We start from the raw sequence: 22,631 nt of genomic DNA, 5'->3' as shown, positions 1-22,631 counted from the left end.
AACAAGAATGAAACTCTGTCTCAAAAAAGAAAAAAAAAAAGCCAAAGTTTATCACAAAAAACAGGAGGCATGAGAGTTAATCCCCTTTCAGGCTGTCTGATTCCCACTTCCTAAGAAACAACCATTTACAGCTTTTAACTATTTCTTTTAGAAGTTACCACCTTATTTCTGTAATAATATGCTCATACTGTTTTAGTTGTTTTCCATTTTGAATTATGTTTTCTTTTTTCTTGAGACGGAGTCTCACTCTGTCATCCAGGCTGGAGTGCAGTGGCTCAATCTCGGCTCACTGCAACCTCTGCCTCCTGGGTTCAAGCGATTCTCCTGCCTCAGCCTCCCGAGTAGCTGGGACTACAGGTGCCCGCCACCATGCCTGGCAAATTTTTTGTCTTTTGAGTAGAGATAGGGTTTCACTGTGTTAGCTAGGATGGTCTCGATCTCCTGGCCTCGTGATCCACCCGTCTCAGCCTCCCGAAGTGCTGGGATTGCAGGCATGAGCCACCGCACCCAGCCCAATTTTTTGTATTTTTAGTAGAGACGGGGTTTCACCATGTTAGCCAGGATGGTCTCGATCGCCTGACCTCATGATCTGCCCTCCTTGGCCTCCCAAAGTGTTGGGATTACAGGTGTGAGCCACCACACCCGGCCTATCTTCTTTTTTTTTTTTTATTGAGACGGGGTCTCACTGTGTTGCCCAGGCTGGTCTTGAACTCCTGGGCTCAAGTGATCTGCCCACCTCAGCCTCCCAAAGTGATGGAATTACAGGCGTGAGCCACCATGCCCAGCCTGAATTATACCTATTGACTATCTCCTATGGACAATAAAGATTTTTTTCTGTCCTACCACTTCTCTGCACCACACACAAACACACGTGCATTTCCTACCTTTTCTCTTATCCCCCCAGTATATACGTAGTAATTTTGGTTTAGTCATTTGTATTGACATTTTTTTTTTCTTTTTTGAGATGGAGTCTTGCTCTGTCACCCAGGCTGGAGTGCAGTGGCGTGATCTGGGCTCACTGCAAGCTCCGCCTCCCGGGTTCATACCATTCTCCTGCCTCAGCCTCCGGAGTCGCTGGGACTACAGGTGCCCACCACCAGGCCCGGCTAATTTTTTGTATTTTTTTTAGTAGAGGTGGGTTTTCACCACGTTAGCCAGGTTGGTGTCGATCTCCTGGCCTCGTGATCCGCCCGTCTCAGCCTCCCAAAGTGCTAGGATTACAGGCATGAGCCACTGCACCTAGCCCAATTTTTTGTATTTTTAGTAGAGATGGGGTTTCACCATGTTAGCCAGGACGGTCTCGATTGCCTGACCTCATGATCTGCCCTCCTCAGCCTCCCAAAGTGCTGGGATTACAGGCGTGAGCCACCACACCCGGCCTATCTTCTTTTTTTTTATAGAGACGGGGTCTCACTATGTTGCCCAGGCTGGTCTTGAACTCTTGGGCTCAAGTGATCTGCCCACCTCAGCCTCCCAAACTGATGGAATTACAGGCGTGAGCCACCATGCCCAGTCAATTTTGAATTATGTCTATTGACTATCTTCTATGGACAATAAAGGTTTTTTCTGTCCTACCACTTCTCTGCACCACACACAAACACACATGCATTTCCCACCTTTCCTTTTATCTCCCCAGTATATATGTAGTAGTTTTGGTTTAGTCATTTGTATTGACTTTTTTTTTTTTTTTTTTGAGATGGAGTCTTGCTCTGTCGCCCAGGCTGGAGTGCAGTGGCACGATCTGGGCTCACTGCAAGTTCCGCCTCCCGGGTTCATCCCATTCTTCTGCCTCAGCCTCCGGAGTCGCTGGGACTACAGGCGCCCACCACCAGACCCGGCTAATTTTTTGTATTTTTTTAGTAGAGATGGGGTTTCACCATGTTAGCCAGGATGGTCTCAATCTCCTGACCTCGTGATCCACCTGCCTCCACCTCCCAAAGTGCTGGGATTACAGGTGTGAGCCACCGCGCCCCGCTGACATTATTTTCATTATGTAAACATTATTCGGCCGGGAGCAGTGGCTCACACCTTTAATCCCAGCACTTTGGGAGGCTGAGGCAGGTGGATTACCTGAGGTTAGGAGTTTGAGACCAGCCTGGCCAACATGGTGAAACCCCATCTCTACTAAAAATACAAAAATCAGTAGGATGTCATGCATGCCTGTAATCCCAGCTACTTGGGAGACTGAGGCAGGAGAAACACTTGAACCCGGGAGGCAGAGGTGCAGTGAGCCGAGATCATGCCACTGTACTCCAGCTTGGGCGACAGAAAGATTCCGTCTCAAAAAAACAAACAAAACATTATTCACCACTGAGCTATATAATAAACTAGGAGATTTTGTTTTTTATGTATGGATCACTAATTCAGGTCCAAACTCTTCACCAGAGTATGGGCCTTCTCTCAATACTTTCAAGCTCATCAGAGGATCTGTCAATTTGTCTTGGAGACATAGCGTTTTAGAATTCCAGTCTGGCCTGGCTATGTACTAGGCCTATTGCACTGATTTCGTCCTCCGATCTCCCGTCATTATTCTGTGGAATTCTTTTTGCCTCTTTCCTGTGTTGGATCTCCTGTATTTTAAATTCTATATTTTTTACACCATGGAATACTACTCAGCCATAAAAAGGAACAAAATAATGTATTTTGCAGCAACTTGGATGGAGCTGGAGGCCATTACTGTAAGTGAAGTAACTCAGGAATGGAAAACCAAATACCATTTAGTTTTCCCTTGTAAGTGGGAGCTAAGCTGTGAGGATGCAAAGACATGCAAAGTCATGTAATGGACTTTGGGGATTTGATGAGGGGGAAGGTTAGGAGAGGGGTGAGGGATAAAAGATTACATATTGGGTACAGTGTACATTGCTTGGGTGACAGGTGCAGTAAAATCTCATAATTCACTGTAGAACTCATCCATGTAACCCAAAACTACTTGTACCCCAGAAGCTATTGAAATAAATAATAACTTTAAAAATGAAGTATAAGTTTGGGGAGCCCCACAGCAATATTTGGCTTTCCTGAAATTCTGTATAAATTTAGACAAGACTATCTCAACATTTATCCATCTATATGCCAATGTGGTAACAGTCTCTGTATGTTGTTTGTATTTGTTTTTAACTTTCACTAAACAAGTAATAAGAGGTATCCTTCATTCCATTTCTACCCCTTACTAACAGTATGATCTTGGGCATACAAGATTTCTCTGTGCCTCAGTTCCCTTATCTGTAAAACAGGTATAATAATTTTATCTTTATAGGCCTGTTGAGAATGTATTGTGCATAGCAAGTGATATATATTTGCTATTTTTATTGCTATTATTGTCAGAAATTATTAAATTTTGATTTTTTTGTAGAAGTGGAGTCTCACTTTGTTGCCCAGGCTGGTCTTAAAGTCCTGAGCTCAAGTGATCCTCCCACCTTGATCTCCCAAAGTGCTGGGATTACAGATGTGAGCTACCATGCCCAGCTTATTATTATTTTTTTTTAATGGGCAGCCCCCAAACCAGAATAGGTTCAGAGAGGCTCCCATAGGAAGGCTTTTACATTAGCTGGTCTCCAGTATTGGCTACAATGTAAGTCAAATCCTGTCTTTCTCTTCAGTATTCTGAAATTCCATGACAGTGTGTCTTGATGTGGGACTTTTTTCATTTATGGAGCAGGTACCTTTCAATCTGGAACATCATTTTCTTTAGTTCTGGGAAATTTTTAGCATTATTTCTGTAATATTTCTCCCTTCTATTTTCTCTTTTCTGTTTCTGGAACTTTTATTGTTTGGATATTAGATCTCATAGATTCTTCCTTTGATTTTCTTGCGGTGTTTTTTGTTGTTGTTGTTGTTGTTGTTGTTGTTGTTTTTTATTTGAGACGGAGTTTTGCTCTTGTTGCCTAGGCTGGAATGCTATGGTGCAATCTCAGCTCACTGCCACCTCTGACTCCCAGGTTCGAGTGATTCTCCAGTCTCAGCCTCCCAAGTAGCTGGGATTACAGGCACCTGCCACCTGGCTAATTTTTGTATTTTTAGTAGAAACGGGGTTTCACCATGTTGGCCAGGCTGGTCTCAAACTCCTGACCTCAGGTGATCCACCCATCTCAGCCTCCCAAAGTGCTGGGATTACAGGTGTGAGCCACCACACCCGGCCGATTTTCTTGTTTTTCTCTCCCATTTTGCATCTATTTGTCTTTCATTCTATTCTCTAGAAAATTTCCACAACTTAATCTCCAATTTTTGTTGAATTTTTAATTTCTATAACATTTATAAATTTCCAAGAGCTTTTTCTTTTCTGTGTGTTTCTTACAGTGTCTTGTTGTGCTTAATGGGTATAATGTATTCCCTTTCCTCTCCCTGGTTGTTAATTGTACTGTTTTTGTTTCTTTTTAGTTTTCTTCTGCTTCCTACGTTGTGTCTATTTCCTCTTCTTTTTTCTGTTTGTTAGCCTTTTTCTTTTTTTTTTTTTTTTTTTTGAGGCAGAGTCTTGCTCTGTCTCCCAGGCTGGAGTGCAATGGCGCGATCTCAGCTCACTGCAACCTCCCCCTCCCAGGTTCAAGCAATTCTCTTGCCTCAGCTTCCCGAGTAGCTAGGACCACAGGCACATGCCACCACACCTGGCTAATTGTTTGTATTTTTGGTAGAGATGGGGTTTCACCATGTTGGCCAGGCTGGTCTTGAACTCCTGACCTGAGGTAATCCACCTGCCTCGGCCTCCCAAAGTGCTGGGAATTACAAACGTGAGCCACTGCGCCCAGTCTAGCCTAATTTCTTGTTAGAAACTTTCTTTAAATGTCTGATGATCTTTGTTTACCTATTCATATTTAAGAATGAGGAGAAGGGGTTGTCAACTTGATAGACTTCACTGTAAGCTGGGACCTGGCAATTTTGCGGGGGAAGGACCTCAATTGTCACTAGTTTGTATGTTTTTGTCTTGGGCTAGTCAGTTCCCTAGAGAAGAGTCCTACAAACCTCTGTCTGGTAAGTATAAGCTTGTCAGCATTCTGGGAGCTCACTGGGGCAAGAGATCTGTAGGTCTTACTGTTCAGTATACAGATAGTCTTTTGATCCCCTGTGTTTTCACTGGGGCTTTATCTTTGCTTTCACCTGTGCCCAGTGTTCCTCTAGTCCAGGGATTTTTTCAGCCCCAAGACTATTGACATTTTGAGCCAAGTAATTCTTTGTTTTCTGAGGTTGTCCTGTGCTCTATAAGATATTAAGTGGCATCCCTGGCCTCCACCCGCTAGATGCCAGGAGCACACCCACTTCCCAGTTGTGCCAACCAAAAAAATTTCCAGAGGTTGCCAAGTATCCCCTGAGGGGAAAAATCTCCCCAGTTAAGAACCACAGCTCTAGTCTTCTGCTGGGGTGGGAGAGGGTTCTGAGAGTCTATTCCTTTTAAAGGCTTTCAAATAATTGGTATTTTAGCCTACTGTTTCATTCTAGCATTCTACTCTATATGGTCCCTCTGATTGGGCCTTTCAGCTCTAATCAGCTTGCTTCTTGTTGGCTTAGGATTTAGCCTTCTCTCATCTCCTGTCTGTTTTTCACTCACCCATCTAATTTCCAGCTTCCAACATTTTGTAGCATCTCTTGCCTGTTGTCTTCTTGCCAGTATCTTTATCTATTTTTATTCTTTTTCTGTCACTTTAGTGAGATTTGGAGAGAGAACAGAAGTTCTTGTATTCATCTTCCACATTTATTCAGAAGCCTGGATCATTATTTCTTCAAATATTTTCTTCTCTCCATTGTTTTTCCGCCTTTGCAACTCTTCTGGTGTTGTTGACAATTCTATCCCTATCCTCTGCATTTCTTAAATTCTCTGATGTCCATTTATTTATCTCTTTGTGATACCTTCTGGAAGAGTTACTCAACCTAATTTACCAGCTCACACTGTTATAACAATATTTAGCTCATCTATTGATGTGGATAGATCTTTTCGTTTTTAATTTTAAAATAATTTCACAGTTATAAAAAAATTTCAAAAATAGTCAAAGGTTCCTACTCTTTACCCAGCTTCCCCAAATATTAACGTCTATGTAATAATAGTACAATTTTAAAAATCCAGGCCTGTCGTGGTGGCTCATGCCTGTAATCCCAGCACTTTGGGAGGCCAAGGTGGGGGAATCATTTGAAGCTAGATTTCGAGACCAGCCTAGCCAACATGGTGAAACCCTGTCTCTACTAAAAATACAAAAAAATTAGCTGGATGTAGTGGCAGGCACCTGTAATCCCAGCTACTTGGAAGGCTGAGGCAGGAGAATCACTTGAATCTGGGAGGCAGAGGTTGGACTGAGCTGAGATCGTGCCACTGTGCTCTAGCCTGGGTGCAAAGCAAGACTTGGTCTCAAAAAAAAAAAAAAAAAAAAAAAAATCCAGGGGGCTAGGCATGTTGGCTCATGCTTGTAATCCCAGCACTTTGGGAGGCTGAGGTGAGAAGATCACTTGAGCCCCGGAGTTCAAGACCAGAATGGGCAACATAGTGAGATCTCGTCTCTACAGAAAATCAAAAAAATTCGCCAGGTATGATGGTGTGTGACATGGTGGTGCACGTGGTCCCACCTACTCAAGAGGCTCAGGGGGAGGATCCCTTGAGCCCAGGAGGTCAAGGCTGCAGTGAGCCATGATCACACCACTGCACTCTAGCCTGAGTGACAGAGTGAGATCCTGTCTCAAAAAAAAGAAAGAAAATAAAATCCGGAAATTAATATTGATATTATTAACTAATTTATAGATCTCATTCACATTTTACCAATTATTCCCCAATGTTCTTGTCCTGGTTTAAGATTACATGTTGCAGCTGGGCACGATGGCTTATGCCTGTAATCCCGGCACTTTGGGAGGCCAAGGCGGGCGGATCATGAGTTCAAGAGATCAAGACCATCCTGGCCAACATGGCCGTCTCTACTAAAAATACAAAAATTAGCTGGGCGTGGTGGTGTGCACCTGTAGTCCCAGCTACTTGGGAGGCTGAGGCAGGAGAATCACTTGAACCTGGCAGGCAGAGCTTGCAGTGAGCCGAGATCGCACCACTGCACTCCAGCCTGGGCGACAGAGCAAGACTCTGTCTCAAAAAAAAAAAAAAAAAAAAGATTACACATTGCTTTTAATTATATCTCGTTGGTCTCCTCCTGAGACGAGGTCCTCATTCTTTCTTTGTCTTTGATGACCTCAGTACTTTTGAAATCACCTCTAAATTTGGGTTTGTTTAGTATGTCCACATGATTGAATTCAGCTAAAGCATTTTTGGCACAGAAGTGATGTTATCCCATCTCCAGTATGTGGTATCAGGAGGCACATGATGAAGATAAGATAAATCTCATTAACTTCAATCCCTTGATTAAAAGTGGTGTCTGCTAGGTTTTTCCACTGAGAAGTTACTGTTTTACCTTCTGTAATTAATAACAATCTTACAGGAAGATACTTTGAGACTGTGCAAATATTGAGATTTAAATTGTTTTTCTTTTAGAGCTGGCTTTGGTGCCGCATGCCTGTAATCCCAGCTACTCGAGGCTCAGGCAGAAGAATCACTTCAACCTGGGAGACGGAGGTTGTAGTGAGCCAAGATCGCGCCACTGCACTCCAGCCTGGGTGACAGTGAGACTCCGTCTCAAAATAAATAAATTTTTTTTTTTTTTTTTTTTTTTGAGACGGAGTCTTGTTCTGTCGCCAGACTAGAGTGCAGTGGCGCGATCTTGGCTCACTAAAACCTCCAACTCCCTGGCTCAAGCAATTATCCTGCCTCAGCCTCCCAAGTAGCTGGGATTACAGGCACGTGCCACCACGCCCAGCTAATTTTTGTATTTTTAGTAGAGACAGGGTTTCACCATGTTGGCCAGGATGGTCTTGATCTCCTGACCTCATTGTCCACCCACCTCAGCCTCCCAAAGTGCTGGGATTACAAGCATGAGCCACCACACCTGTCCTATTTTTTTTTTTTCTTAACAGCTTTTTTGAGTTATAGTTCACACACCACACAATTCATCCGCATAAAGCATACAATTCAGTGACTTAGTATGTTCACAGAATTGGGCAACCATCACCACAATCAATTTAGAACACTTTTCTCACTCCAAAAAAGAATACCCATTAGCAGCCACTCCCAAATTTCTCCTGACTCCCCAGCCCTAGTCATCTGCTAATCTACTTTCTGTTTCTATACATTTGCCTCTTCTGGACATTTCATATAAATAGAGTCATAAAATATGTAGTCTTTTGTGACTGATTTCTTTCACTTAGCATAATGCTTTTGCAGTTTATCCATGTGGTGCCATGTGTCAGCACATCATTCCTTTTCATTGTTGAGTAGTGTTCCATTATATGGGTATACCACGTTTTGTTTATCCATTCATCAGATGGACATATGAGTTTCCACTTTTTTTTTAAGAGACACAAACAAAATGTTATCAGTTATTAGGTTCTTAAGAAATTCAGAACACCAATTTGTGAGGATAAATTCCATTCGTCAGGGGAAACACAGATCACAGGTAGCCCTGGAGCTGAGGAAAGCTTTGATTTTTTTGTAAAACATGTGAGTCCACAGCTTTCTGATAAGTCTTGTGCTGCTCTGTAATCTATTTCTCTTTTTCTGTGTCAAAGGTCTCACCTTCCTGGTGTTTAGGCTTCCACACCTTCTTAAAGTAAGCACCAGTAAGATGTTTTGCAATTTTTACATTGCTGCTACCAATTTTGGTTGAGGTGGCAATGACAAATTTCTGGTGTGTTCTTCGTAGAGGAATTTGATTGAGGGCCAGAGGTCCAGTCCCAAGACCAGCTGCTTCAGGAAAACCACCCTCGCCTCTGGTGCCCAGTGATGATGATCAGAATGGTCCTGAAGGTGATGCTGGATTGCAGTTTTCTCACATGCTGACTGAAGGGTTTTTTTGCCGTGGCTCAACAGCTTTAGAGGCACATCTTCAGTAGGATAATATCTAGGCATTTTGTGAAGTTTAACCACCTGAGTACCACTGTTCTTGTCAACACCAACTGGTTTTGTAACAGTTGCAAGAAACTTCTTTTTCTTTTCAACCTTGGATTTAGCAGCTGAGTACTTCTTCCTGGACATGGCCTTTCTGGAATACATAGCAGATCGGGAATATCTGCAATTCCTCTGACAAGGACAGGATTGTGGTTGCAATGGGGCTTCCCTGTCTTGGATGTTTTAGCCTTGAGGTTGCCCCTTTTCACCTTGCCACCAGCATCAGCCTTCTTGGCCTTGGGTTTCTTCTCTTTAGTATCTGGCTTCTCAGCTTTCTCACCCATCATCTTGCAAGATGGGAAAGACTCCACTTTTTGGCTATATGATTGATATTGCTATAAGCATTCATTTACAAGTTTTCATGTGGCTGTTTTCATTTCTCAAGGATATACCTAGGAGTAAAATTGCTGGGTCATACGGTAACTCTGTGTTTAACCTTTTGAGAAACTAACACATGGTTTTCCAATGTGACTGCACAATTCCACATTCCCTCCAGAAGCATATGAGGGTTCTAGTTTCTCATATCCTCACCGACACTTGCTATTATCTGCCTTTTTTTTTTTTTTTTTTTTAAGACAGAACCTTGCTTGGTCTCCCAGGCTTGAATGCAGTAGTGTAATCTTAACTCTTAACTCACTGTAACCTCCACCTCCTGGGTTCAAACAATTCCCCTGCTTCAGCCTCCCGAGTAGCTGGGATTACAGGCATTAGCCACCACGCCTGGTTATTTTTTGTATTTTTAATGGAGACGGGGTTTCACCATGTTGGCCAGGCTGGTCTCGAAGTCCTTATCTCAAGTGATCCACCTGCCTCAGCCTCCCAAAGTACTGGGATACAGGTGTGAAACACAGCACCTAGCCAAGATTTTAAAAATACTATGTTTTTCATGTCCATTATCTCCAACTAATTCTTTTTTCCCCTGCTTTGTTGAGACAGAATCTCCCTCTGTCACCCAGACTGGAGTGCAGTGGCGTGATCTCAGCTCACTGCAATGTCTGCCTCCCGGGATCATGCAATTCTTGTGCCTCAGCCACCCAAGTAGCTGGGATTACAGGTGTGTACCACCATGCCCAGCTAATTTTTCTATTTTTAGTAGAGGCAGGGTTTCGCCATGTTGCCCAGACTGGTCTCGAACTCCTGGCCGGTCTCGAACTCCTGGCCTCAAGTAATGTGCCCACCTCGGCTTCCCAGAGTGCTGGGATTACAGGTATGAGCCACTGCACCTGGCCTAATTCTTTTCTTTAACTGCTGTTCCTGCTTTATGTTTCCTGTATCCTCCCTAGCCTTTTCGAGAATATTTATTATACTTTAATGGTTTTTCTTTTTCCTATCTGGTTCATTATTATGACAGACAATCTATACCAGATAAAGTTTCTTTGGTAGTACTTGCTTTCTTCAGTTGCCTCATGTTTTCTTATACACAAATGTCCCTTTGGCTCATTAGCCACTCTGGTAACACGCTCCTTGAAGGAAGATCAAAAGCTTTTGCCCTATCTCGTGTGTCCCTCCATTGAGTTTAGGGATTGGAGGTTGCATAGAAGAGGAAACAACCCAGGCCAGGTGTGGTGGCCCTCGCCTGTAATCCCAGCACTTTGGGAGGCCGAGGCAGGCGGATCACCTGAGGTCGGGAGTTTGCGACCAGCCTGACCAACATGGAGCAACCCTGACTCTACTAAACATACAAAATTAGCCGGGCATGGTGGTGCATGCCTGTAATCCCAGCTACTGGGGAGGCTGAGGCAAGTGAATCGCTTGAAACTGGAAGAAGGAGGTTGCGATAAGCCGAGATCACGCCATTGCACTCCAGCCTGGGCAACAAGAGCGAAACTCCGTTTCAAAAGGGAAAAAAAAAAAAAAAAAAAAAAAGAGGAGGAAACGACCCCACTACAGGGCAAAGCCCCTAGAATATGGGCTTATTCACTCTCCACTTACAGCAGCATTCTGTGCTCTCCAACACACACACACACACACACACACACACTCTTTGTCTTGTTGTTTTTCAAGAGCTGTCTTTTTGAGTTATAATTACCTAAGTTACCAAATGGAGAGGTTAGGAAGTAGGCCCATTCAGGAACCAACAAGTTCACTGTCCCCTTACCCTCTTATCTGTCTCGAATACACATCCATATTCGCCCTAAGCTAGGCGGCAACACTGCCATGATGTTACCCTGCTGACTCTGGTTAGGGGCTGGGCACTGGCAACAGGGCAGGCAGTGACTCATCCAGCACAGCTAGAAAGCGTCCTCCTGCCTGGCACCCCCGTGTGAATCTGGGCCCTCTTTTCCCTAGCTTACTATTCACTGCAGCCCCCCAGTGTCTTGTTTGGGGATCTGTCTAATTCCTTTTTACTTAAATGGCTTCCCTAGATTCAGATTCTAAGGAAGAAGTGAAGAAGTCAGCAAGCCTTGTTTGCTTATTATCTTGTTTGGAAGGTTCCAATTTCACCACATCTGAGCTTCTGAGAGTAAGGGCATTGGCTTCGCAGCTGTCTGTGTGTGCCCAGGGTCTAGTCTGTGCTATTATAGCACACAGACTGAGCTGTCAGTGAGGGCCACCTGGCCTCAGGACTCTCTTTTTCAAGCTTCTTACTTTGCTCCTCTTTATTGTTTTCTAGGGGCTCAGCTAGGAGTTTCCAGGTGTCTAGGAAAATGCCAGAAGAACTCACCAGGTGCCGGGAAGCATCCCTTTTCGGGAAAGTCCTTTTACTTGGATCTGCCTGCTGGCAAGAATCTCCAGTTTTTGACAGGGGCCATTCAGCAACTGGGTGGGGTAGGTAACCTGCTCTTCTCCTGTGATGCCATGTGCCTTCGCAGGCTGTAGAGCAGGCATTGGATAGGGATTATTATGGTTTCTAGGTATTTTCTTTTTTGAGACAGAGTCTTATAGAGATGGGGTTTCACCTTGTTGGCCAGGGTGGTCTTGAACTCCTGACCTCATGATCTGCCCACCTCGGCCTCCCAAAGTGCTGGGATTACAGGCATGAGCCACCACGCCCGGCAGTTTCCAGGTATTTTCACTGGTCTCACTACATTTACGAAAGCAATTTTAAATATAAACCATTTTTTTGGCCAGGCGCAGTGGCTCACACCTGTAATCCCAGCACTTTGGGAGGCCAAGGCAGGTGGATTACTTGACATCAGTAGTTCGGGACCACCCTGGCCTAAATGATGACACTCTGTCTCTATTAAAAATACAAAAATTAGCCAGGCATTATAGTGGGCACCTATAGTCCCAGCTGCTCAGGAGGCTAAGGCAGAAGGATTGTTTGAACCAGGGAGGTGGAGTTTGCAGTAAGCCGAGATTGTACCACTGCACTACAGCCTGGGAGACAGAGCAAGACTCTGTCTCAAAAAAAAAAAAAAAAAAAGATAAATAAATAACCTTCAAGAAATAAAGATAAATCTTTTTCCTTATTAGAAACTTAGGCTGGGCACAGTGGCTCATGACTGTACTCCCAGCACTTTGGGAGGCTGAGGAGGACGGATCACTTGAGTCCAGGAGTTCAAGATCAGCCTGGTAACATGGCGAGAGCCCGTCTCTACAAAACATACAAAAAATTAAGCGGGTGTGGTGGTGCATGTCTGTAGTTGGGAGGCTGAGGTAGGAGGATCACTTGAGCCCAAAAGGCGGAGGTTACAGTGAGCTGAAGTCGAGATCTTGCACCACTGCACTCCAGCCTGGGCAACAGAGTGAGACCTTGTCTCAAAAAAAGGCTAGGTGCAGTGGCTCACACCTGTAATCCTAGCACTTTGGGAGGCCGAGCCAGGTGGATCACTTGAGCCCAGGAGTTTAGATCACCCTGGCCAACATGGCAAAACCCTGTCTCTACTAAAAATACAAAAATTAGCCAGGTACAGTGGCACATGCCTGTAGTCTTGGCTACTCAGTAGGCTGAGGCATGAGACTCGCTTGAGCCCTGGGAGGCAGTCCAGCCAGGGTGGCACAGCATGACCCTGTCTCAAAAAAAAGAGAAACTTTTCTTTTTTTTTTTTCTGAGACAGTGTCTCGCTCTATCACTGAGGCTGGAGTGCAGCAGCACCATCTTGGCTCACTGCAAGCTCCGCCTCCCAGGTTCATGCCATTCTCCTGCCTCAGCCTCCCAAGTAGCTGGGACTACAGGCGCCTACCACCACGCCCAGCTAATTTTTTCTGTATTTTTAGTAGAGACACTGTGTTAGCCAGGATGGTCTCCATCTCCTGACCTTGTGATCCGCCTGCCTTGGCCTCCCAAAGTGCTGGGATTATAGGCGTGAGCCACCGCACCCGGCCAAAAAAAAAGGAAACTTAATGGCCGGTTGTGGTGGCTCACACCTGTGATCTCAACACTTTGGGAGGCTGAGGTGGGAGGATTGCTGGAGTCCAGGAGTTTGAGACCAGCCTGGGCAACATAGTGAGACCTCATCTCTACGAAAAATAAAATTATAGCTGCCGGGCACGGTGGCTTACTCCTGTAATCCCGGCACTTTGGGAGGCCCAGGTGGGCAGATCACCTAAGGTCAGGAGTTTGAGACCAGCCTGACCAACATGGAGAAACCCCATCTCTACTAAAAATACAAAATTAGCTGGGTGTGGTGGGACATGCCTGTAATCCCAACTACGCAGGAGGCTGAGGCAGGAGAATTGCTTGAACTCAGGTGGCGGAGGTTGCGGTGAGCCGAGATCGTGCCATTGTACTCCAGCCTGGGCAACAAGAGTGAGACTCCGTCTCAAAAAAAAAAAAAAAAAAAAAGGGCAGGGCAATGCTTATTTTTTTCTAGCTATGATCATGAGTACTTTTTTTTTAAAATTTAGAGACAGGGTCTTGCTATGTTGGCCAGGTTGGTCTTTACTCTTGGCGTCAAGCAATCCCCCCACCTCAGCCTCCCAAAATGTTACGATTACGGGCATGAGCAACAGCACCCAGCTGGCATTAGTACATTTTTATTATCAATTTTTTACCCATAACCTTAAAGCATTAGCATTTTTCTATCATTATTGCCCTTCATATGCATCATTTGCAGTGGGAATATAATATTCTTTTGAGTGGATTATTAATTTACTTAACTCTTGCTCTGTGGACATTTAGACTCTTAAAAATTTTTAGCGTTTAGAAATAACACAGGTGAACAACTTTGAGTAAAAAGCATTTGTTGTATTTGATTCCATTAAAATACTTTTAGGGGCTGGGCACGGTGGCTTACACTTGTAATCCCAGCACTTTGGGAGGCCGAGGCGGGCGGATCACTTGAGGCCAAGAGTTCAAGACCAGCCTGGCCAACATGGTGAAACACCATCTCTACTGAAAATACAAAAATTAGCCGCACGTGGTGGTATGCTCCTGTAATCCCAGCTACTCGGGGGGCTGAGGCAGGAGAATTGCTTGAAACCGGGAGGTGGAGGTTGCAGTGAGCCAAGATCGTGCCTCTGCACTCCAGCCTGGGCAACAAAGCAAGACTCCGTCTCAAAAAAAAAAAAAACCATATATATATTTAGGCTGGGCTCAGTGGCTCATGCCTGTAATCCCACTTTGGGAGGCTGAGGTGCAGACAACCTGAGGTCAGGAGTTCTAGACCAGCCTGGCCAACATGATGAAACCTTGTCTCTACTAAAAATGTAAAAAATTAGCAGGGCATGGTAGCATGCACTTGTAGTCCCAGCTGCTCCCGAGTGCATGAGGGTGAGGCACAACAATCACTTGGACCCGGGAGGCAGAGGTTCTAGTGAGCCAAAATTGTGCCATTGCACTCCAGCCTGGGCAACAGAGCAAGACTCTGTCTCAAAAAGAAAAAAAAAAAAAGAAAACAGCATGATAGTGGTTGACCCAAAAGAGACTAATAACTGGGGAAACTGGATGAATAGGGCTTGGAATGGAGAGGCTCTTTGCTGTCAAACCCAGAAACTCAGGACTGCAGAAACTCAGTGGTGAGGATGGATAGAATGAGGATTATATAACCAAACTGGCCCATAATTACATTTTGAACTTTTAGTCCTTTCTGTCATTTAGCCTTTGCTATATAAAACACCAACCCTACTTGGGCTTAAAGCAACAATTTATTTTCTATTTATTTATTTATTTTGAGACAAAGTTTCACTCTTGATGCCCAGGCTGGAGTGCAGTGGTGCGATCTTGGCTCACTGTAACCTCTGACTCCCAGGTGCAAGCGATTCGCCTTCCTCAGCCTCCAGAGTAGTTGGGTTTACAGGTGCCTGCCACCATGCCTGGCTACTTTTTGTTGTTGTTGTTTTTTGTACTTTTAGTAAAGACGAAGTTTCACCATGTTGGCCAGGCTGGTCTCGAACTCCTGACCTCAGGTGATCCACCCACCTTGGCCTCCCAAAGTGCTGGGATTACAGGCGTGAGCCACCGTGTCTGGCCAAAACAACAATTTATTATTTCTCATTATGCTGTGGGTTGGCTGGGTGGTTTATCTGGTGGTTCCAACAGGGCTCACTCCTGAGGCTGCATTCAGCTGGAGGGTCACCTGGGCTGGAAAGACCAAGATGGCCTCACTCACACATCTGGCACTCTGTGTCAGTTATCATATCTATATGCAATAAGCTAGACTAGCTGATTGAACATGGCGGTCTCAAGGCAGCCTTCCCAGAAAGTGAGGCAGGAAGCCAAGGCCTCTGAGGCCTAGGCTCTAGAACTCCACACATCATAATTTCCACATGTTCTATTGGTCCAATCGAGTCAGATTGAGGGGCATAAAAAAGTAGGTCCCACCTCCTAATGGCAGGAACAGCAAAGTCATATTGCAAAGGAGTGGGTATACTGGGATAGGAGGAGGAATGTACGGTCATTAACAATCTCCTATATTTATATGGGATAATGCCCTACTCCTACCCTCTAGCATTTGCTTTTGCTGTATTAAAAAAGGTAGATGCAGCCAGGCACAGTGGCTCACACCTGTAATCCCAGCACTGTGAGAGGCCAAGGCGGGCAGATCACAAGGTCAAGAGATCGAGACCATCCTGGCCAACATGGTGAAACCTCATCTCTACTAAAATTATAAAAATTAGCTGGGCGTGGTGGCATGCGCCTGTAGTCCCAGCTATTCCGGAGGCTGAGGTAGGAGAATCGCTTGAACCTGGGAGGCAGAGGTTGCAGTGAGCTGAGATCGCATGACTGCACTCCAGCCTGGTGACGAAAAAAAGGTAGATGTGATCAGACACGGTGGCTCACACCTGTAATCCCAACACTTTGGGAGGCCAAGGTGGGCAGATCACTTGAGGTCAGGAGTTCCAGACCAGCCTGGCCAACATGGTGAAACCCCATCTCTTCTAAAAATACAAAAATTAGCTGGTGTGGTAGCACACACCTGTTGTCCCAGCTACTTGGGAGGCTGAGGCAGGAGAATTGCTTGAACCCGGGAGGTGGAGATTAGAGTGAGCCAAGATCACGCCACTGCACTACAGCCTGGGAGACAAAGTGAGACCTTGTCTCAAAAAAAGAAAAGAAAAGAAAAGAAAAAAAAAGGTAAATATAATCTTTCAATTCATAACTAAATTTTTTTAATAGTGGTAAAGTGTGTATAACATAAAATAAGCCATTTTAGCCTTTTTTTTTCTTTTTTTTTTAGAGACAGGATTTCACTCCCCAAGCTGGAGTGTAGTGGTCCAGTCATAGCTCACTGCATCGCTGAACTACTGGGCTCAAGTGATGCTCCTGCCTCAGCCTCCCAAGTAGCTAGGACTATAGGTGCACATAACAACACCCAGCTAATTAAAAAAAAAAAAAAAAATTTTAGAGACAGGATCTTGCTGTGTTGCCCAGGCAGGTCTTGAACTCCTGACCTCAAGTGATCCTCCCACCTCAGCCTCCTACAGTGCTAGGATTACAGGCATGAGCCACCATACCTGGTCCCCAGTGTTTCTTACACAGAAAAATCATGGCTTACACAAGCTAGTCTTAATCCTGTCCAGCTCTTTCAATGTGTTCTTGCTGCATGCAAACTCAAACTGCTCATAGAACTCAAAGCTTGCAGCCTTCTGCCACTGGGTCAGGGCAGCAGTCTTGGAGACAAAACCTGTAATATATACATATATATATATACACGCACACACACGCATACACATACACACACACACACACACACACACACACACACACACACACACACACATATATATATATGTATATACCCCATTAGATTTCAGGATGATGTCTTCTTAGAACTTGGTACGGAACTGCATTTAGTCTATTTAAAGACATTGATTCTGGAACTCCTGGCAGCCAAGATTTCCTTCTCCAGCCTCTTTATATTGACAATTCTGCATTTGCTTTTTGGTTTTCAGCCACCTCTGTGATCTGGTTTCAGGTAATTGAGGGTTTTCTGAGCAAAGAAGTAAGTTACATCGTGTCCAGCCGCAGAGAAGTAAAGGCAGAGAGCAGTGGAACAAGCCACAGAGGCTGCCCTAGCCCTAGCCCCAGTAAGGTCAGAGTGGAAACATCGGCCATGGTTGATCCAAAAGGCAGCCACCCCAGGCCTTCACAGAAACCTGTTGACTCGGTAAGAACCTCATGTAGGAAAGGTATGCCGTGTAAACAAAGGAAGTAGGCTTTGGTGAGCCTTTTAAGGCAGTCTCTGGTTTTAATTTCATCTGGATTAATTTAATCTCTCATTTGAATTCAGGGACTGAGAATATTTTATCATAGCTCTGAATCTAAACACCTCAGCAACATACTATCCCCCATGCTACCCTTTTATGCCGTATGTCAGTTTTTATGGGACTTGAAAGTCAGAGGTTTAGAAACCAGGGGAGAGTCTTCATAAACCAGAGAAGATGTGTTGGGATTGGTCTGGGCTTGGGCAGGAGTACCCTGAGTAGGCAGCCATTCCCTTCTTCCTTGCTTGCATGTATGAAGGGCCAAGAGTTTGGACAATACACGTGTTATGTCTGATTTAAAATGGAACATGGCTTTTCCCCTCTAGGCTTACATTCTTATTTTGTCTAACTTAATATTAAAATGTCCATGAACATACACTGTTGGCATTGTGATGACAGATGGGACTTCCTACGAGCAAAAATTTCTAAAGTGAAACATTTGCTTTCATTATCTCCTGGAGGGTGCAGAGACTCTTAAAGAGGGTCTCAGGACATTTATAACAATTGGATCTCAGTGAATTCAGAGTGCCCTTCTCTCCACCACGTTCAGGCTGCCACCTCAGGGTGACCTAAACTTCCTGTGGCTTTACCTTTACCTCCTAAACGTTTTCTAGGCTCTCATTTCTACCAATCCTCAGTTGTCACTGCTCCCAGCTTTCCAAGGGACATAACCCCAAGACATAACCCCTCACCAGCTCCTGTGTAAACATCTTTCAGTGCACAGGTGGCCTATCAGCAGACCTCACTGCTCTTCTGTCCCCATCAGGTGCCTCTAAGCAGAGGGAAGGAGCTGCTGCAGAAGGCCATCAGAAACCAGGTGAGCTGGGGCAAGATGGGACAGAGCAGGTGGTCTCCAGCACAGGGAGGGATTTCACCCTTCTTCCCAGGTTCTTCTGAAGCACCCACACAAAATGCACACTCTGCGATATGTAGTATTGTCATTATTTCCTTCTTCTACATCAGGTAGTGGAGGCTCAGACAAGTTATTTAGCCATTCACCTAGAGAGTAAGTGTTAAAGCCAGAGCCACCTCCAACTCTGGAGCCTACCAAGAGAACCGTGGGGATGTGAGATGTGGCGGGACAGGGCTGCTGGGTACAGAAGCCAGACTTCTTTTTTTTTTTTGAGACGGAGTCTCGCTCTGTCGCCCAGGCTGGAGTGCAGTGGTGCAATCTCGGCTCACTGCAAGCTCCGCCTCCCGGGTTCACGCCATTCTCCTGCCTCAGCCTCTCCAAGCAGCTGGGACTACAGGCGCCCGCCACCACGCCCGGCTAATTTTTTTTTTTTTTTGTATTTTTAGTAGAGATGGGGTTTCACCATAGTTTCGATCTCCTGACCTCGTGATCCGCCCGCCTCCACCTCCCAAAGTGCTGGGATTACAAGCGTGAGCCACCATGCTTTGGGAGGCTGAGGTGGGTGGATCACTTGAGGCCAGGAGTTCAAGACCAGCCTGGCCAACATGGCGAAACCCCATCTCTACTGAAAAATTAGCAAGGTGTGGTGGCACGCACCTGTAGTCCCCACTACTCAGGTGGCTGAAGCAGGAGAATTGCTTGAACCTGAGAGGTGGAGGTTGCAGTGAGCCGAGATTGTGCCACTGCATTCCAGCCTGGGCGATAGAGCTAGACTCTGTCTCAAAAAAAAAAAAAAAAAAGTAACTCTTTATTTCTTGTGTGAATATCCAGGGCTGTTAAAGTTTAGTGGCAGGAGGAGGAGTTAAGGTGATCTTGTGAGAAGAGTCGTGCTAGTAACATCAGGAGGGGTACATGGCTGTGATGGGGGATGTAGTGCTGCTGGACTGAGCCAGTGGAGGGGGAAGATCTGCAGCCAACATAGTTTCATGCTCAATGAGGATGATGGTCACCGTGTTTGTTGTGTACTTACTGTGCTGAGAGCTTTCCTCACAGAGGCCCTCCCAACGAACAGCTCTCTCAGAAGCATCTGTTCCTTCCTGGTCACGAGGTGGCCAGAGCACAATGTATAGGCAGACCAGTGGTCCTTCCCCTCCCAGTGTGGCCATGTGGAGGACAGGATGTCTTCCTGGGGGTTGGGATGGACTCTCTGGGCACTGTACTCTCTCTCCTGCCTGCCTCCCCACAGTCCCTCCCATGGGTGACTCAGACCTCCCAGAAGCAATTTCTATGTGTCCCCTTCACGTTCAGGCCTTGGGGAGTCTCTGCTTCTACCTGACTCTGTGTTGTAATTTCAGGGGAGCATCAGTGGAGGAGGCAGTGGGGGCAGCAGCAGCCTCCTGACCAATGCCCGCTCTTGGGGAGTGAGGATTCTGCACGTGGATGGTACCCTTTCTGTGCTGGGCTCCTGTGGAGGGAGAATTGGTGACTTTGACCAGGAATGTCAGCTTTTAGAAGGATCATGGTCATGTGAGCTTCTGGTCACCGGAAGCCAGAAGTACTCAGCTGCCATGTTGATCCACAAAGGTGGGAGGATGTGGGGAAGGGGGAAAGTGGTGAGGTTGCAGAGTGCAGGCTGTGGCCTCGGCATCCCGCAGGAGGTCCCTAGAACATGCCGTTTCATGTTACCTGCTACAGCTCTCCCCCAGCTAGTATGATGATCCTGTTTTACAAAGGCAGAAGTGATCTTAATATTCATGACCACTGGCCAGGCGTGGTGGCTCACACCTGTAATCCCAGCACTTTGGGAGGCCAAGGCGGGTGGATCACGAGGTCAAGAGTTTGAGACCAGCCTGACCAACATGGTGAAACCCCGTCTCTACTAAAAATACAAAAATTAGCCGAGCCTGGTGGTGTGTGCCTGTAATCCCAGCTACTTAGGAGGCTGAGGCAGGAGAATCACTTGAACCCAGGAGGCGGAGGTTGCAGTCAGCCAAGATCATGCTACTGCACTCCAGCCTGGGTAACAGAGCGAGACTCGGTCTCAAAAAAAAAAATTCGGCCGGGTGCGGTGGCCCACACCTGTAATCCCAGCACTTTGGGAGGCCGAGGTGGGCAGATCACAAGGTCAGGATATCGAGACCCATCCTGGCTAACACGGTGAAACCCCATCTCTACTAAAAATACAAAAAATTAGCCAGGCGTGGTGGCGGGCACCTGTAGTCCCAGCTACTCGGGAGGCTGAGGCAGGAGAATGGCCTGAACCTGGGAGGCAGAGCTTGCAGTGAGCCGAGATTGCGCCACTGCATTCCAGCCTGGGCGACAGAGCAAGACTCCATCTCAAAAAAAAAAATTCATGGCCACCTAACAGGTATTGACTCTGTGCTACGAATTACCTCATTTAATCCTCACTACAGTCCTGTCCCCATTATACAGATGAGGAAATTGAGCCTCAAAGGGATTAGGCAAATTGTCCATGGTCTCACCAGAGTGTGTAGTGTGGCCCACCACTCTCAGTTTTACTCAGCTGTAAATTTTGTGCTCCTTCTTTTCTCACACCGTAAACAACCTGTTTGCAGCCTGTTTACACTAGAATAGTTGTCTTGAACCAGCTGGCAGTGAGTGGTCTCATACCCAGCTCCATTCTTGAGTCTGGAGTTTTCTCTGTTCCATTTTTAGGGGATTGGTCCAGATGGGACAGCCCATAGGTACTGACTGGGGTGCTGCCCCACCCCTTGGTACCAAGATCTTCCAGGGGAGTCTAGAGGCTGTACAGGGGAAGTTCCTGGTCTGGGATGTGGAGGGCTTCATCTCACTGAAAAATCAGCCACTTCTGACTTGATCTCCTTCCCTGCCTTTCTCTGTTAGAGAAGTGCTAGCATGTTTAGCCCTTGCTGGTCTTTCACCTGAGGGTACAGCTGAGTAGTTCACACAGCATGTCCTCCCTCACAGCCGCAGCTCTTCAGTGGTGCCTTAAAGTCCTTAGCAAGCCATGAGGCACCTTCTGTTCAAAGATGAGTTGTATTCAATGCTGCAAAAGAGCATGACACCCGCTCAGGTGCTGTTCCAGGGATAGAGGACCCAGTCCTTAACCTCCGCTGTCAGGAGATGCAGAGGGGATGTGTAGCCAGAAGGTGGCAGGCAAGGCTAGAGTGATTCAGTGGGTTGGCCGAGCGAGTTTAGTCCTGCAGTCTAGGAAGGGGCTGTGCTAGGTAAGTGAAGACTGGAAGCCTTTGGCACAAACCCTCTGTCTTCTCCACAGAAATGATGATGCACGTGCAACAGCTGTCTCTTGCCTCTTTATGTGTGAAAAAACAAGAGCCGAAGAAGCCAGAGGTAGGTCATCCTGCTGAACTGAAAGACAAATGGATGGTTTTCAGTGAAATCAGTGACAACTTAGGTAAATCCATGGCCCGCCCAAACCATCTCTTCCTGGCCATTCTGAAAGATGGAAGAGGAATGCAGCCTCTTACTTACCTCAGTCCTAGCGCCCATAGCTTTACAACACCCTTTCTTCTCTCTTCTCTGTGGCACTTGCAGTCCCATGGCACACACCCTGCTGAGACATCCCTGTGGCCTGGACCGCCTGGGCCATGGGCTGCCTACAGTAGTTCTGGACCAGATAAAGTTCATAAATGCCCATGGCATTGACCAGGCTGCTATTCTGGAACTTCCCCTGTACAGCCTCTAGACTGGGAATGAGTCTGCATACTGCAGGGGTGAGAAGGAGTGATTGAAATAGGTGCCATCTTCTAAATCCTTGTTTGTTTTCCATTCTTTGCTGGTGTTAGAACTGTGTGTACCACATCAGGAGAGCACAACCTAGTTTAAAGCCACAGTATCTTCACCCAAGCCTCAATCTGAGGAAGGATTAAATCTACAGATCTACCCACAGCCTGGCATCCAGACACAGGACGAACAGTAATAGCTATTAGTTAACAGTGCTAATTAGCTAACAGAACTAGCAAGCCATATCCAAAGTGGATGGAGCGGCTGGGCATGGTGGCTCACGCCTGTAATCCCAGCACTTTGGGAGGCCGAGGCCGGCAGATCACTTGAGGTCAGGAGTTCAAGACCAGCCTGGCCAACGTGGTGAAACCCCAACTCTCCTAAAAATACAAAAATTAGCTGGGCGTGGTGGCACATGCCTGTAATCCCAGCTACTCAGGAGGCTGAGGCAGGAGAATCTTGAACCCGGGAGACATGTTGCCATGAGTCATGATCGCACCACTG

General features: G+C 46.1%; 1 protein-coding gene and 1 pseudogene across 3 annotated transcripts in view; one reads left to right on the top strand and one right to left on the bottom strand.

The window, feature by feature from the left end:
- Positions 1-22,631, top strand: part of DBF4B (DBF4 zinc finger B) — a 40,473-nt gene that overhangs the window by 2,924 nt on the left and 14,918 nt on the right. For all 3 annotated transcript variants that reach the window (XM_030800662.1, XM_030800663.1, XM_030800661.1), the window contains exons 2-6: positions 11,574-11,728; positions 17,260-17,451; positions 18,315-18,365; positions 19,757-19,844; positions 21,661-21,734. In XM_030800662.1, the coding sequence (XP_030656522.1) occupies positions 11,574-11,728; positions 17,260-17,451; positions 18,315-18,365; positions 19,757-19,844; positions 21,661-21,734 (560 nt within the window). The remainder of the gene's footprint in view (positions 1-11,573; positions 11,729-17,259; positions 17,452-18,314; positions 18,366-19,756; positions 19,845-21,660; positions 21,735-22,631) is intronic.
- Positions 8,209-9,502, bottom strand: LOC115831571 (annotated as a pseudogene).

Source organism: Nomascus leucogenys, chromosome 19, assembly GCF_006542625.1.
Source record: "Nomascus leucogenys isolate Asia chromosome 19, Asia_NLE_v1, whole genome shotgun sequence".
Taxonomy (NCBI): domain Eukaryota; kingdom Metazoa; phylum Chordata; class Mammalia; order Primates; family Hylobatidae; genus Nomascus; species Nomascus leucogenys.
Note: the sequence above shows the minus strand (reverse complement) of the source record. Positions and strands in the feature narration are given on the sequence as shown.